General features: G+C 41.9%; 1 protein-coding gene across 1 annotated transcript; it reads right to left on the bottom strand.

Annotated features, from left to right (window-relative positions):
* Window positions 1-1,211: 1,211 nt before the first annotated feature.
* Window positions 1,212-15,279, bottom strand: LOC140307392 (transcription intermediary factor 1-alpha-like). Its single transcript, XM_072386259.1, has 18 exons — window positions 14,823-15,279; window positions 14,516-14,634; window positions 14,118-14,265; window positions 13,859-13,991; window positions 12,028-12,144; window positions 11,714-11,828; window positions 11,371-11,517; window positions 11,111-11,225; window positions 9,667-10,049; window positions 8,290-8,427; window positions 8,092-8,197; window positions 7,919-7,976; window positions 7,679-7,811; window positions 4,688-5,031; window positions 4,271-4,400; window positions 2,606-2,680; window positions 2,097-2,252; window positions 1,212-2,008 (listed from the first exon to the last, which is right to left on the bottom strand). The coding sequence occupies exons 1-18, from the start codon at window positions 15,085-15,087 to the stop codon at window positions 1,778-1,780; spliced, it is 2,913 nt and encodes a 970-aa protein (XP_072242360.1). The 5' UTR covers window positions 15,088-15,279; the 3' UTR covers window positions 1,212-1,777.
* Between the last annotated feature and the right edge of the window lie 1,116 nt (window positions 15,280-16,395).

Raw genomic sequence — 16,395 nt, forward strand, 5'->3', positions numbered from 1 at the left:
ACCTGGGCTTACTGCTGCCCAAAATAAACGTAGAAACTTTTTAAAGAAAGCGACTTTCCACAACTATCAAATGAAAAGATGCTATTTTTGCCATTCTTTTCGTAAGTTGGACACTAACACACAACATGGAGTCACAGGGTGAGTGACACGTAACGACAGTCACTGCTTTATTTGACACTACTCATACCCTGTTAATACTTTCAAGTGAGCTTTCATGCATGTAAGCTAACCGATTAACATGCTAGCGCTTGATTATTGTGTGTGTAAGAAAGAATGGAGGGCGATTGAAACGGTTCTGAAACAGATTGTATTCCTGGGAGAGAAAGCATTTTAAATCAATAAAAATGACACAAATCCTTTAACTCTGCGCTGTACGTTTTATGCCGTTTAAGAAAGGAAGAATGTCTAAAATGTTAGCTTTAAAGTTTCTGTAAATGCCAGAAGTTTCAAAGTTCACGATCACCATGCATCATCTTAGCTAAACAGGAAAAAAAACACACACCAGATTTGACAACACCGGTTCTATCTCACTGACTTGTTAGCTAAACACTGCATCAGTTAGCTCAACCAACGACTGAATCTAACGTTAGACTCACTTGCCATATTAAGCTTCAGCCTGTAATTCGCTGTATTTTAACCAACCTTGAACTAAACAGCCTGGGGCTGTCTTGGGTCCTGAAGCTAAAGATTCTTTTAGGCCTGCGGGGTCTGTCACATTAGCATTGAAGTTTAAGCTTAAAGGTAAGTAAGTCCAATCAAAAGTTCCCTCAGGTGTCAATCAGCTGTCTAAACTTAAAATCTGTCCACGTTCAACACGTTTATGGGTTTTTAGGTGTTTTTATCTGCGCCGTAGAGCAAAAGTCCTGTGAAACTATTGGAAATTAAGATTTTATCGCTCTAAATCAAAACCTCTTGGATTCTTCAAGCCTCCGCTTTACGCCTCAGGGAAGAAGAACAGTTCGTAAACAAGGAAGTTCACTTCAGCTGTGTTAATCCAATCTTTCTTGGGATTTTTTTGTGGTTTAGAGCATAATTGCGGTGAACAGTTTAACATTTTATTTATCTGATTGAACCACTTTTTTGTTGCAGTCGGAGTTCTGTTCCATTAAATCTGGAGCTCCCAAAATAAGTGTCTGAATATTGTGTCTACAAACAGCTACAATTTTCCCTGCAGTACCATTTAAAATATGAGGACTTCATAACCTATTTCCTTTTTCCACCCATTTGATATATTTATGTTATTTCTATTTGTGATTTTTATGTGCTTTGGGGATATTAAACCTGAGATGACTGAGACAGAAAGGTGCAAAATAAATGCTGGGCTAACTCAATCAGCTAGAAATGTTCAGTGTTGCAAGCTCCACCCCAAATGTTCAGGGTAGTCTAAAAAACTCCTTTGGGCTGAAATTTCCACCCTCAAACTCTCTTTTTAGCCCCTGGTTCCTGCGGTCAAAACATACGAGCCGAGGACAGGAACACCTGAAAGCACCTGATCTGGTCCCTGGAAAAAAAAAAAAGTTCCTGTGGCGGAAACTAACTAAATCCTTAAATGTGCTGCAAGCACTTTTGTATGAATCCTTGTTTAAATTTCCAGGCTTTAGTTAAGAGACAGAAAAATCCATGACATCCAACAGCTTTAATACGGTTTAGTCCAGATAAAAGGATTAATATTGGGTCCAGTGTCAGTGTCACAGCTGGTGATTTGAATTTGTGCATCCCAAATGTTTTCACTTTTACACACCATATGTCCTCTGGCGCTGGCAGAGGTGTTAAACCTCTATTTGCTGGGCAGGTTCGTGCCCTCGTGCTGCTCCCTCTTCTCCTGCGGAAGTGAGCGTGTGCGCTGGCGCTTCACAAGCTGGGATATACTGTCGAGAGGCGAGAGCTTCGAGTCAGGCGGTGCCTCCAGTTTGATTTCCGGGAAGGTCTGGTCGGGGAAGGTGAGCTTCAGGTGCTTTTCGAACAGTTCACTAACTTTCCACCGCGTTATGGACGCCTCAGTGTCGGCCTGGCATGGGAAGAAGATGAAGACAGTTGTTAAAGAGCTAAATTGTCCTACAGAAAGGGCTTTATGCAAACGGTTTTGCCTGCAGTACCTCAGTGGGGACTGCGCAGTTACCGAAAATGAGTCTGATGTCCGACACAAACTCTGCGGGGCTTTGGTAGCTCAGGCTCTGCTTAGACTCCAGACGTTTTTTCACAGTGGAAAGACTGATTGGCCCCTTTAAAGCCAGTATGTCATTAGCACATACCTACAGAATTTAGAAAGGGAGAGATAATACATTAATAAAACTTCATACCCAGATGCTGAAGTAAAAGGCTGATTAATAACTTCTGTTTGTGAAATATTACATGTCAGCATGGGATATTTATACTCTATAATGTTCAATGTTGATAAATTCAGTGCAGTTGAAACACTGGAAATTCTGTCAGCGGGACAGTTAAGCGTATATTTACAGTAATTGACTGAACTTGCGGATTCAGTTTCTGCCTTCACTGATAAATGCAGCACATTACATACAATTAAAATTCCAATTACAGCAATTCTATGTGACATTAATCTTGTGAGCTTTTCAGCTCTCATCAGTTGCGCTTCCAGACTCACCGAGGGGGGTGCAGGCTCTTGAAAGGCTGAACTCGGCTCGCCGCAGAACAAGTGCAGCAAAAGCCTCTCGCACTTCTGCAGTGGTAGAGAAATAAATCCGACTCAAATGCAGATCTTTTATTATTCACACACTCTTTACCAGTCTGGTCCAATCATGTGCAAATTGATGCTTATACAGCCATCCAAAATCTATGTGTACGCACTCTGTTCCGTTTAGAATGGCAGGGTGGCTACAATGTGCTTGTAGTGTGTAGCAGGGGAAGTCTAGCTGGGTTCATTCCTTTCTTTGAGCCTTTCTTATTTTGGCATCATATCCAACAAAACCTTTTTTTTTTTTTTTCTCTGGAGAACTGACTTCCTGCTGAGGAAAACTGACTGTTCCGTTTCTGTTATTTTACTTCAAATTCAGAGCAACAAACAAGGAAGAGGTGAGCAGCAGGCCAGAGAGTGAGCGGGTCGGACTAAGGGCTGAGTGTCAAGAGAAGTATGTGCCAAAAAAAAACTAAACAAACAAACACAAAAACATTTTCCTGTCCAACAAAAAGAGAAAAGACGATATTTCTCTATAAAAAAACTGGATTTCCAACAACATGAAACTATTTACAAATCAGAAACATTTCAAGATGTTTAAAAAAAAAAAAGCACATATAACTAAACACAACAAATAAAGAAAATACGATGACATTGGGTGGAAAAAAATGAAAATGCATCATTTCAGGAAAACAAAAGAGAACATGCTCCATAAAATTTTCACAAAATTTCCCAAAGATCTCTAATTTCTGTTCATGTTTTGCACCTCAGGGCCACCACAGAGAGGAAGGAAGTCAAAAAGCGTTTAAAACATTTTTGTTTTTTTAAATGGAACTGAAACTAAAAAAAAAAATCGGCCATTTTTTTTCTTCCCTTTGAGCCATAATTGAACAGACACAAGTACAAGGTGAAGTCTTTTCAAGTCATTTCCAATGAGCAACTTTTGTTGCATCTTGAAAATTCAAACAAATCCAGATGCTGGCGTCACACTCGGAAAAAACGCTGGAATAGAGGCATGAAGTGAAGGAATAACCACGTCATTCCCAGGAAAAGACGTAGCCTCGGCGTCATTAGTGTCGTCTGTTAAATAAAGGTTGACACAAACGACAGATTTAAAGGGGATGGTTCCGGTTTACCGAGCAGCCGTTAGCTTGGCTCCCCAATGATATTTCCTCCATGCGTCTCCAAAACAGAGAGCGCTCCGACTGCAGCCCGCTGTAGGTGAGGTCCTAACATTTAAAAAGCATCAAACACCCAAATCATTTCAGTGTACGGGTTGTTTGAGACTCTAGAAACATTTCTGGATTATATACGACTAGTGGTGGAAACAGAGAAAGGTGAGGTGCTGATGCCCAAAAGAGGAGCGCCGTTATACTGATAAAATCTCCATTTTCATTCATGCTTTTGCAAAAGATAATCGTAGTTCACATGATATGAACATATTGAAACTGAGGAAACTTTAGTTAACTTTTATGAACGTTACAGGACTGAATTTGACAGAATACATTTTCATCGTCGTCTTACGAGCTAATTGGAAAAATAAAAAAAAGCTGCTTTGTGGCATTAAAAAAAAATTAATTTCACGATGGCAATGATTCTGTAAAAAACAAACAAACAAAAAAAAAGGTTACTGACTCGTTTGTCCACTGAGGTTAACCCTCCTTCGACATCCGTCTCCCTTTTCAGTGCTCGGGCCTCAGGCTTGCAGTCGTACTCCGTCTCAGACGTTAACGGGTCACGGCAGAAAGAGCAAAACCACTCCCCGCTGAAAAGAGACAGACCAGAGACCCAACAACAACAAAATAAAAAAAAAAATAGACAGTAAGTTGGAACAAACTGTACATCAACAAGTGTATAAGGCTGCTGTCAGAGGAAAGAAAACCGCACACATCCAAAATGTGAAAACAACTCCAAAACAGCCTCATTTGTTCAGAGCACCATTCCACAGCAGACCACAAGTCATTTACTCTAGCATAAACACGAAAATGAAAATACACGAGTTCAGGCATTTTCATCGGAGACCAGCAATAAATAGAAGTTGACAGAGCTTGCCTGGGAGATTTGAGGAGAGTTGGAACGTGGCACGTAGGATGAAAGACTTTGGAGCACTTCTGGCAGCGCAGCAACTCCCCAGTTGTCTGACACACAGCACATGAGACTTCTTCCCACTGGGCCTGAGCTCGGTCAACCCGCTGTACCCCTCTTTCTGAAGGGACGCCATTCGGACCCTTGGTCTTACTCTGGTCCGGCGGACTTTGCGGAGGCTGCGAAGGCCTGTGAGGTTCGTCGTCCGTACTCTGGCGGCGAATCGTAACCTTGTTCCCTTCTTTCGGAGAACTGATTCGAGGCTGGTCATCTGTGCTGTCGGGGAGGCTGGCTCTCTGATTGGCATGTGCCTGAAATCCAGAGAGCAGAGAGGAAAAGGCCAGAGACATTCTCAGATTCAGGAGACGAAATGCTGTTGCTTTTCTTTCTTTTCTTTTTTTTTTTAAAGATTGGGTAACATTTTCATCCTCTTAGCCATCATTCAAGCTGAAAACAAGATTGTGTTAATCACTCAGCTGAGGGAATGTGAAAAACTATTTGAGTCTTCAGGGATTGGAGGAAAAAAAAAGGAAAACCATTTTATTACTTTACATTGACTGTTTAAATCTTAAAGTTTACGCTCTTCTCTTGGTTCAGCTCTGATACATAGCATTTGCCAGTCAGTCTTTAGGCCCAATAAGGGATTATAACCGACATTCCACGTGTCTTCACTTACGCTTTCCTCCAAACACAAGCATTTTCATAATCCCTCTAAGTTGCTGGCATGTTTACAACCTGTTTGACTACTTGTGTTTTTCCTGCCACATCTGCCTTCAGCTCAGTAATAATGTCTCTCTCCAGACCTCATCTTTCACTTTAGTGAGCACACTGTCATATTAACTGACAGAAATGACAGCAGAAAAACTAAAGAAAAAATACAAACCAACGATAAATAAATAAAAACGGTGTCACGGTGTTCAGTTTCATTTCACATCTGTGAGACTTTGAGGCTTTAAGCCTTTTGGACTGGAGGAAAAGTTCCACTGTGTAAGAAATATAGTCAAAATGTAAACATTTCAAGGGTTGTTTCATCATTTTTTCCAAAAACTGCCAAAATGATTTCTACTCTTCCTCGGTAATTGATGTCAAAATGTGTTTTTTTTTTTTTTTTTTTTTAATTACCATCAGCTATCTAAGTGATCTTATAACTTTGTATCTCCATGTGTCTTCTGCAAAGACTCCAAGGTCTCCAAGGTTGGATAGTTTTATTTATTTTATTGAATCACTCAGCTCTTTGGTTCTCTCCACATATTCTCATTATACCATCAGAGCACAGAGAGCTAGAGCTGTCATCGATCCAGCGTGTGCTCGTAGCCCAAAGCTTCAAACCCCAGGCAAAATACGTAGTTGAAATTTAAACTCTGGAGCTGCAGGTCCTGCTATATTGCTCCATAACCGGCTCACTATGTACTGCATCGTTATGAACATCATTCAACCTGCACTTCAGCTGGTGGACAACATTATCGATAATAAGCATTGTTTTACAGTTTTTTTTGGCTGCTGGTTAGGTCAGACCCAGCTAGAGGAGACTTTGTTAAATAAAAATGTATAGTTGCACTTTAACAACCTAATAGCATAGACTTAACCTAGGATGATGTTTTCGAAATATTTGAGTCACAATCATCAAAAAGTTGTGTACCTTTCAGCTTTCTGACTTTCTCCTGTCTAACAATGCTTTTGATACTTTCCAATCAGGCTTTAGGCCCCACCACAGCACTGAGACAGCGCTGATCAAGGTGACAAACGATATCCGCCTGAACACAGACGCAGGCAAAGTCTCAGTCTTAGTTCTGCTGGACCTGAGTGCTGCCTTTGATACAGTTGGCCATGCAATCTTTTAACAGAGGTTAGAAGACTGGGTGGGTCCTATCTCAAGGACAGGAAGTATTTTATTGAAATTGGTAACTGTGTCTCAGACCAAATAGCTATGACCTGTGGGGTTCCCCAGGGTTCCATCCTGGGACCCCTATTGTTCAATCTGTACATGCTCCCATTAGGCCAGCTAATACGCAGCTATAATGTGTCCTACCACAAATATGCAGATGACACTCAGATCTACGTGTCACTGACGGCAGGAGAACACGGGCCTGTAGATGCATTGTGTCACTGCATCGAACAAGTCAGTGTGTGGATGCAAAACAATTGTCTCCAGCTAAACTCAAAACCGAAATCATTGTCTGTGGCCCACAGAAACAAAGAGAAAGTGTTATCAGTCACCTTGTGACTCTCTCTCTAAAACCTAATAATCAAGTTATAAATCTAGGGGTAATATTGGACTCAGACCTGAACTTTAACAGCCACATTAAATCAATAACATCAGCAGCTTTTTACCATCTAAAAACATTGCCAGAATCAAAGGAATAGTGTCTAAACCAGACTTAGAGAGACTAATCCATGCTTTTGTCTCCAGCAGGTTAGACTACCGTAACAGCCTGCTCACTGGACTCAAACGGGCTGTAAGACAGCTGCAGTACATCCAGAAAGCTGCTGCTCGAGTCCTGACTAGAACCAGGAAATACGACCATATCAGTCCAGTGCTCAGGTCTCTGCACTGGCTTCCTGTCGCGCAGAGAATAGACTTTAAAACAGTTCTGCTCGTGTACAAGTCTCTTCATGGTCTAGCCCAAAGTACATCTCTGACATGTTAGAGCCATATGAACCAACTCAGACTCTGAGAACCTCAGGGAGGGGTCTCCTTCTGGTGCCCAGAGTCAGGACTAAACAACGTGAGGCTGCGTTTCAGTTTTATGCTCCTAAAATCTGGAATGGTCTTCCAGAAGATGTGAGACAGGCCTCAACTTTGACAATGTTTAAATCCAGACTGAAAACAGTTCTATTTAGACATGACATTATATGACATTTTTTAAATTTGAATTGCCTTGTGTACAAATTGTGCTCTACAAATAAACTTGCCTTGCCTATTTATTGAACTATAACAATAATCAACTGTCTCCTTACATAGCTACCGTCATCGTCTGGCTCGTCTTTGATGACTACGGCAGGCCCAGGGGATGACCTCCGTCTCTTCTTGACAGCAGAACCCACTGTTGCACTCTGATTAGGTGTTTCTGGAGGCTTCCAGGAAATGGTTCTGGGGAGCAAAACAAAGGCCAATCACAGCAAATTTCATCAAGGAAAGAGAGAATCTGTGCTTGTGTGTGTGTGTGTGTGTGAGTGTATGCAAAGCTATTCCCCTACCCTGGTGGTTCGTCCCGGGATACAACCGCATACCCTTGTGCATTTTGCTCTCCTTGCACTTGAAGGAAATTCAAATCTGTTTGTGTATTATTTTATATAGAACACAACAATATATGTAGCCTTCATTTCACAAAAAATGTTTAAAATCATAACAACATTAGTCAAACACATACAACTTCTGGTTGGTAAAGTAGAATGGAGGCCCAGAGAATGGTTTGGTCTCCCTGTATACACTGGATCAGCTGAACTGTTTCTCCTGTTCATGAATGTGGGCTCAGTCTGAAGACCAAAAATAATTTGATGAATTAGAATAAGCAGTGATGGTAGTCTTCAGGTACAAAATCTTGAGCTATGTCAACACAGTCGCTTACCGTCTGTTGTGGCTGAGGCAAACTGACTCCGCCACTGATAGAAAGTGGCGATTCATGCAGGTACAAAGATCCAGGGGAAAATAAATCCCCGGGTTTGTTTTGGTAGTGAGAGCTGCTCCCCACCCCCCTCAGAAGATTCTAAGATGAACAATGGAAACACAGAAAGATTTGAGACATGCTTCAGTTTCTTAAATGCTATATTCTCGTCAGCGTTTGGAAGCAGTTGGAGTCGGTTGTGGAGATAAAACGGTGCTCTCTGATGCCCACGTCGCTGACTGTGTGGGTTGAAGCCCCATCAATACAACCCCAACTAAGCAGACTAAGACGTAAGCAAAACAAAAACTTTGCTAATTATCAATAATAAAGGTAATATTTTCCACTCGTCAGCATTTTAATGCCAATGTATCCTTTTGTTCTCATATGTATTGTTAAATATCTATGTTTTACGACAGTTGACTTGGCCAGGCACGCTTCTCAGGAGGAAGGAGGCGATGGATGAGGCTGCTAATCCTACTGGTGATACCTTATTTTTGGACTGTGCTCTCACCCATGAATCGGTTCTTCTCCATTTGTGTTTTCTTGTGCGTTTCCGCGCCCACAGCTCCACGCACGGTCCACGCCAGAGTCTCCCCATTTGCAACACAAGCTCAGCTGTAACCGAAGCGCTGCATTGCGTTTGACTGTATGACTACCAATTTGCAGAGACTTGACACTTATAATGTGATATGATGTGACTTACAATGTTTTGATGTGAATTTTCCACAGTTACTCTCACGACTTTGTTACTTTACACGAACAGCTGCTCGTATATTCCAATAGGATCCCTGCAGCATTAAGGAGATGTCAATTTTCTAAAACTTAATTAAATATAAAGAGCTACATAGGCTACAACAGCATGGCCACAGCTTGATTAAAAAAACACTCGTATACATGATCTGCACTATAACGGGGAAAGAACTGGTATATTTCTCGACTTTCAAAGCAGCAACAGCTTGTTCACATCAGTATGATGCAACCTATGTGTGTGCACTTCACATGCCTGTATTGTCCTGTGAGTGATCCCACTCTTCAGGGTGGGAACCCAAACACACGAGAACTAGACTAAACATCTTGAATGACAAGATATTATCACGGCTTACTTAGGAAATTTCGGGGGCCGGTGCTGCTCCACAGATTTGGCTGATATACTTTCTGATTTTGAGTCATAAGCTCATCTAAGACTAAAATCCATCCTGACAAGGAAAGACATAAATTGCCCAGGATGTGAAGGCTGTCAGCTTTATTTAGGACAATGCCATCTACTGTCAGTGCTTGTTAAGAGGACTTGTCAGTCTAACTGACGCAAGCACACATGCACATTCATATACAAAAACTAACCGTAATCTGGGGAGAAAATCCAGGGTTTCGTAAACTAATAGTTGGGCTGACATGGCTGGATGGAAGCACCATGGACCTGCTGCCTGATTGGGGAGGCATGCTGCGAGAGGAAGAGGATCCCTGCAGGGGCCCTGGTACTGTTCGCTGCAGTCGGACGCTCTGGAAACACGTCCACGATGGAGGGGGTGGCTGTGACTGCCAGTGGGCCTGTGGGTTTAGCTTTTCAACCTGCATCTGGAGCTGAGCAAGAGTGCTATGGGGAGCTCCCGGGGCAAAGCTGTGGGGTGAGCCTGAGGGGTAATGTCCAGGGTGAGTGACCTGATGTGAAATACCCTGAAAACCACCAAGCTGGTGGCCTGGTACACTCTCCACCACTAATGAGCCTGATGGGACATACATACAAAGACAAGACGAGCATAACAAGTAGAGAAGAGAAAGTCTGGGCAGAAATACAGCAAGAAGTTAGAAGTTGAAAGTTATAAAGCGTGAAAAAAAAATAACACTGCAACAACTAACATCTGATTATCTGAAATATATGGAAAAAAGGGTTTGCAAAACCAAATGTGATGGCATCAAATTGCTTATTTTGATAGAAACAATACTTTTTAAGTGAAAAAGAAAAACCCTCATTTGGCGCATTCAACCCTCCTGTGGATTTTTAATTAGAATAAAGTTGCCTGACTTATTACTAGCAAAAATTGTCAGTATTTCTATCAGTCTTTGACTGCTTTTGATAAAACTCACATTAACACATCACACTAAAGTCATGGTCAAAAATTTAGGCTTTTATTAAGCTTTAAGCCCTCTGAATCTCTCTGTGCTTTTCTGCATAATTCACTGTCCTTCTCATCTGTCCTTGATCACGTAATTGTTTTAATACCGCTTCATAAATGTATCATGGTCTTAGGGTCCATTTATATTTGCACCAAGGTATCTGCTGCCCTGGCAGAAAGGCTTTTTTTTGGGGGGGGGGGGGGGGGGGGGGGGGTTGACTGAGGACAGAGCACCTAAAATGATAAATAGCAAAAAAAAGACAGAAATCAACTGCCCTCCATCAAAATGAAGATCTTTGTCAACTTTGACTGCTGTCTTTTCCACAGCAGAGCAAAGCTGAAGGACCAACAGCAGCACCAACACAACTAAGAGCAACGCATAGCTCAGACTGTTGCACATAATTCTGTCACTGCCTTTAAGTGGCAGCAAGATGCTTTAACAAGTAGACGGGCGTTTGCAGGGCCCAACGCAGAGAGCCCGCTGAAGTATATTCAGACCCTTAACTGGAACGTTTGGGCAAATGTAGTCGTGGTCTCGTAGCAGAAGAATGCTCTTTAAAAAAACAACAGTAAAATATGGTTATGGTCTTGAGATACTCAAAATTATTCGAGAAGTAAAATGCTAAATCAATTGTCGGAGTACCTGATCAGATCGACTGTTTCTATCTTACCCAGATCAACATTTGAGGCCCAGTGAGACGCTCGACACTGGAAGCGCACATTGCTCTGTGGAACAAATGCAGCACTGCACTTTGCCTGTAGGAGGTTTCCAATCTGAAACAGAATCTGCAACAGATGGGACGTTATCAATAATTTTCAGAGAACACTTGTGTGTTACGAAAGGCATATGCTCCCACTTAATCATGTCCAAGGTAGGCCGCTAGGAAAAACAAGATTTAATTGAAAGGATAAATGATCAGACAAGCCTCACCAAACGTTTACAGTATAAAAGGGCCGTGCCCCCATTCTTGGCAGTGGCCCATTTGATGAAGTTGATGACGTGATCCAGATGTCTGCATAGATAGCCGATGTCCTCCTGTTGTTTTCGCAAGACTCTCTCGTGGTCCTTTGTTACAGCCTGTGAAACAAGAAGTGAACCGTGGAGTGTTCAGACAGCTTGAGATCATGCACTGGGGAGCCTTGGGGTGGCACAGTCAACTTGGCATGCTAGCAAGTGTTATCCCTACAGCAAGCTACAGAACTACAGCATGTCCTACAAACTGATGAGTCATTTTCTGTTTCTTTTTTATTAGAGCATATTCCTTTTGTCATACCTCGAGCTGATTAGCTAGCATCTTCCCCTTCTTGTTTATCTCAAGAATGAGACTGCAGATGGACTTCTTTATTTCATTATGAACCGATGTGTGGTTCTTATCCACCAGAAGCAGTCTGCAAAGACATTAAAACAACCAAACCTTAATAGTCACCGAATATTGAACAATTTTGGACAAAATTGGACATGACCGTCTTTCAAAAAACACATCTAACAAACATCTGCATCTAACTAGAACTAAGACCGGTGAAGTGTTTCACATTCAAGAGATTAAGACTCAAATTAAACACACTTTAGAACGATTGGAATACATACGCCGTATCGATGGAGTTTGACACCTCTTCGATCACTTTCTTCTTCTCCTGCAGCTGATGGGTCATAGTCTCCATGTGATGCTTGTGGTTGTTATAAGCATCTTCAAGGAATTGGTAGCTAATCAAAAGCATGACCAAGTCAAACACAAGCTATAAAATAAACACATTATGATGATAAGAAGCAGCACCTTGCCCATGTTACAGTTATAGCTCCATCACATACAGTGGCATGCAAACATTTGGGCACGCTTGGTCTAAATTTCTGTTAATGTCAACAATTAAGCAAGTGGAAGATGAAATGATCTCCAAAAGGCATGAAAGTTACAGATTATAAAAGGTTTGTGCACCCCGCATAGTTAATACCTCGCAATACCTCGTACCTTACCTTTGGTAAGTATCACAGCTTGTAAAACGCTCTTGTTTGAGGGATTTTCACTTCAATCTTCCAACAAAAGTCTTCCAATTCAATGAGATTCCTGGGCTGTCTCTTTTGAGGTCTATCCACAGATTTTCAATGTTATTTAGATCAGGAGACTGTGAAGGCCATGGAAAAACCTTCAGCCTGCTCCTCTTGAGGTAGTCCAACGTGGATTTTAGAATCATTATCCATTTAGTTGCTTTTTTTTTACAAATGGTGTAACATTTGATTCCAGAATTTGTTAGAATTTAATTGAATCCATTCTTCCCTCACAGGTAGAGGCTCTACCCGTTAAATGTTCCCTGTGCCACTGGCTGTGATACAATCCCAAAGCATGATGAATCCACCCCCATGCTTAACAGTTGGACTGATGTGCTTTTCATGAAATTCTGTGCCCTTTGTTCTCCAAACATATCGTTGCTCATTCCGGCCAAAAGGTTCTACTTTAACCTCATCGGTCCACAGTACTTGTTTCCAAAATGCATCGGGCTTCTCTAAATGTTCAAAATCCAGACGCTGAATTTTGTGGTTAGGACGCAGGAGAGGTTTTCTTCTGAAGTCTCTTCCACTAAGGCCATATTTGTGCAGGTGTCGCTCAACAGTTGAACAGTGTACATCGGATAGCTGATATTTTTCTTGGTCTTCCAGACCTTGTTTTGACCTCCACTGTTCCTGTTAACTGCCATTTCTTAATTACATTCCGAGCAGAGGAAATCGGTACCTGAAAACGCTTTGCTATCTTCTTATAGCCTTCTCCTGCCTTGTGGGCATCTATCCTTTTTGGGTTTCAGAGTTCTAGAGGAACTTATGGCTGCTGATTGTTGGGACAAGATCAGAGGAGTCTGGGTATTTATAAAGCTTTGAAACTTGCATTTTGGTCTTTCTTAACGATGATTGTGAACAAGCCATGATCCAATCAGGCTAATTAAGGTCTCATACCTTGTGATACTTGCCAAAGGGGTGCTACTAAATATTAACTATGCACGGTGCCCAAATGTTTGCTGTGGCCCTTTTTCCTTTTCTGTTATTTTGAAAATGTAAAAGAGGAAAATAAAACATGATTTTGTTTAAAATGTAATGGGAAGGTATCATCTGTAACTTCATGCCTTTTGGAGATCATTTCAACTTCCACTTAATTGTTCACATTAACAGAAATTTAGACCGGGGGTGCCCAAACGTTTGCATGCCACTGTATTCATACTGGATACAGTATACTGAAATACTGAAAAATTACAATCACTATAAGGATTTTTTTTACTAGTAATGCATTATCTGAATCTCTGCATGGCTTATCTATTTAAAAAAACCATATCACTGTAAACTGAAGAGCGCTGGCTTTGCTAAGACATCATTTCAGGCTATACAAAGGTGTAAGAACCATTTTATCCAACTATGAGGTTCATTTCAGTAGTACTTGTGGTCTTTGTGCTTGATGAGTTGGCAGTCGCGACAGGTAAGTAGATCACAGGTCTCACAGAACAGTTTCAGAGGCTCCTGTCGGTGGATGTCGCAGAACACGGGCCTCTGCGCGGACACACTGTGAACCTCTGGAAAGCAACAAGAAGCTTCAGTCATTTGGGTTTTCATCGCTGGGCCTTGGACCATATAGCTGTTTGATAACTTAATGTTAGAGTACATCACACATAAAAGTACAATTACACAGCATAGAGTACCTGGCAATGCATCTGTCCTCTGTCTAATGGTGTGGTCTTTGGTGAATTTGACTCTCTGGTGAGCATCCACACAGGAGGCACACAGGTACTCAACACAGTCAACACAAAACCCAGCAGCTGCAGTGTTGTCGTCACACGTCATGCAGAGCTGCAGGCAAAACAGATGCTCAGACTTATTTTATGAGTTGGTAAATATGAAATGAAACGCTCAGCATGATGCGAAATCCCTACAATTTGCTCTTCTAGTTATATCTAACGAATTAAATTAGAGCTCATCTGCAGAAATGATACACTAGATTCTATACCCCAGAGCAAAAAGTAATGCTCATTGTGCAGCGACTTCTTCTTGAAACTAGAAACAAGGCTGCCCCCGCATGGTTGTGCATCTTTCCACCAACCTGGACTGTCCTCTCCTCTGTGCTGCTGGGAGCCTCAGTTGGCTCCTTCGCAAAGACATTATCCATCACGTCTACTGCCATGCACTCCTGCCTGCACACTGGGCAGCGGATCACGTTTACTGAAAACAAGAAAACGATCCGTGAATGAAAATCAAGTTATCAAGACCGGACTGGTACAGCACGCGCTTTGTGGTAACGTAGGTAGGTCCACTTCGGCATTGCTGTAAATAGCTGACAGTGAAGTTTCGCACTTAAAACAGATCTTTGGTCACCGTTTGTTAAAAAAAAATAATAATAAGTGACTCACGTGGCTTGTCGACCTCCGGGTTTAGCGGCTCTGTCGTGGCCAGAGTCCTGGAGGGTGAAGGCAAACACTTCTTGCAAAAGGAGTGCAGACAGGGTAGAAGTTTCGGTTCTCGGCTGTGAAAGTTAAGATGGCAAACGGGGCATGTGTCCAGGTGAGCCCGGTCGCGTGCACCTGACTTCTCCCCTTGCACGCTTTCCGCCTCGTTCTCAATAACGACGTCAACGGCGTGTCGCGACTGCTGTTGTTTTTCAGCGAACCCATCCATTTTTCTGCGGCTCGCCCTCACATGAAAGCAGAGCTGGCTCCTGAATCATTCACGGGACGCTCTAAGCGAAGCAAGCGTCGTCTGCCAGTCCAGAATATTAAAAGACCAATTCTGTTGCCCGTCAGCAAAACGACGACGTCTCTACTGAGAGTACAAACCTGTAGCGTCAAAGGTACAGCAGGCTACACCTCCTCCGCGTGAGGGTGTCACACGCTCGCGGGCAGCAGATGATGCTTTCAAATTGAACCGCACGCGCTGGATGCGGCATATCGGGGGGTGGGGTCCAAGAGCTGTGCCCTGTGATGAGGGACAAGCCGAGAGTTGGAGGACAAATTCCGCTCGCCAACAGTTGCTGTTTGTCTGAGCTTCTCACTTTTAAAGACTAAACGTCACCGAAGTTATTGTTGAGCTATTTTAGCCTTGAACTTAAGGCATAACAAGTACATGCGCTGTTATTATTCAGCTACTTCTTTGTACTACCCGTTTTGGCCCTAAATGCCATTAGTTTTAATGACCACGTGGATCCGTGGCATAACGACCACTAAGGGGGTTGTGCTATTTTTTTTTATTTGTATCTGAACACCATTAGATTATTAGTTTTATCATGATGTTGCTTTACCATAATCCAATCTTGTAGCTGTGATTTGTTAAGCCATTTAATCACGAAACACGAGTCATTCAAGCATAAGAACAGACACCCAACTCAAAGTATGAACCATTTTTGTGTCTGCGAACAACAGACAACTTAGCAAAGAACCAATATGTAATGGTATCTTTAGAAATAAATGGAAATATATACGAATACAAAAAAATAAAAATTGGCACTTTACCAGCCTGTTGAAAATATGTTTTCTCGTTTTTTTTTCTAAAAGCTGCGTCTCTGGAAAAAATGCCGATGAATACACAGTTTGACAGGCCAACCACTTAATTCCCCAAATGCTCTTAGTCAAATAAAATGTACATGTCAGCATGGTGTGCAGAGTGTCCTCAAAAAATGCAAGTATAGTGGACAAGTGCCCTGAAATTCAGTAGCAACAGGTCTTAACGGAGGGATGAATCAATATTTGAACATTTTTGTAAAAAAAAAAAAAAAATATGTACAGAAACGGTCACGATGAAGGTACATTTTTTATTTTATAATTTAAAAAAAAGGCAATATATAAAGAAATGGCTGGCTCAAGACCTTTGCACGGCACTGAGTGTACAAGTGAAACGCCTCTCTGAGCTTTTTCCAGCTATTCCTATTTGAGCTGCAACAACAGAGGCGTTTTGCTGGCTATAATTAACACAAGAATATGAAGCACAGAG

This window comes from Leuresthes tenuis, unplaced genomic scaffold, assembly GCF_036924035.1.
Source record: "Leuresthes tenuis unplaced genomic scaffold, fLeuTen1.0.hap1 SCAF_5, whole genome shotgun sequence".
Classification (NCBI taxonomy): Eukaryota; Metazoa; Chordata; class Actinopteri; order Atheriniformes; family Atherinopsidae; genus Leuresthes; species Leuresthes tenuis.

What these genes read in the sequence shown, in the direction of transcription:
- LOC140307392 (XM_072386259.1), bottom strand. Translation starts at nt 15,087, where the DNA reads ATGGATGGGTTCGCTGAAAAACAACAGCAGTCGCGACACGCCGTTGAC. An exon ending in CAGACGATGACGGTAGCTAT is followed by an intron (nt 5,032 to 7,678) that starts GTAAGGAGACAG and finishes TCTGGATTTCAG; the next exon opens with GCACATGCCAATCAGAGAGC. An exon ending in AAGAGCCTGCACCCCCCTCG is followed by an intron (nt 2,253 to 2,605) that starts GTGAGTCTGGAA and finishes TAAATTCTGTAG; the next exon opens with GTATGTGCTAATGACATACT.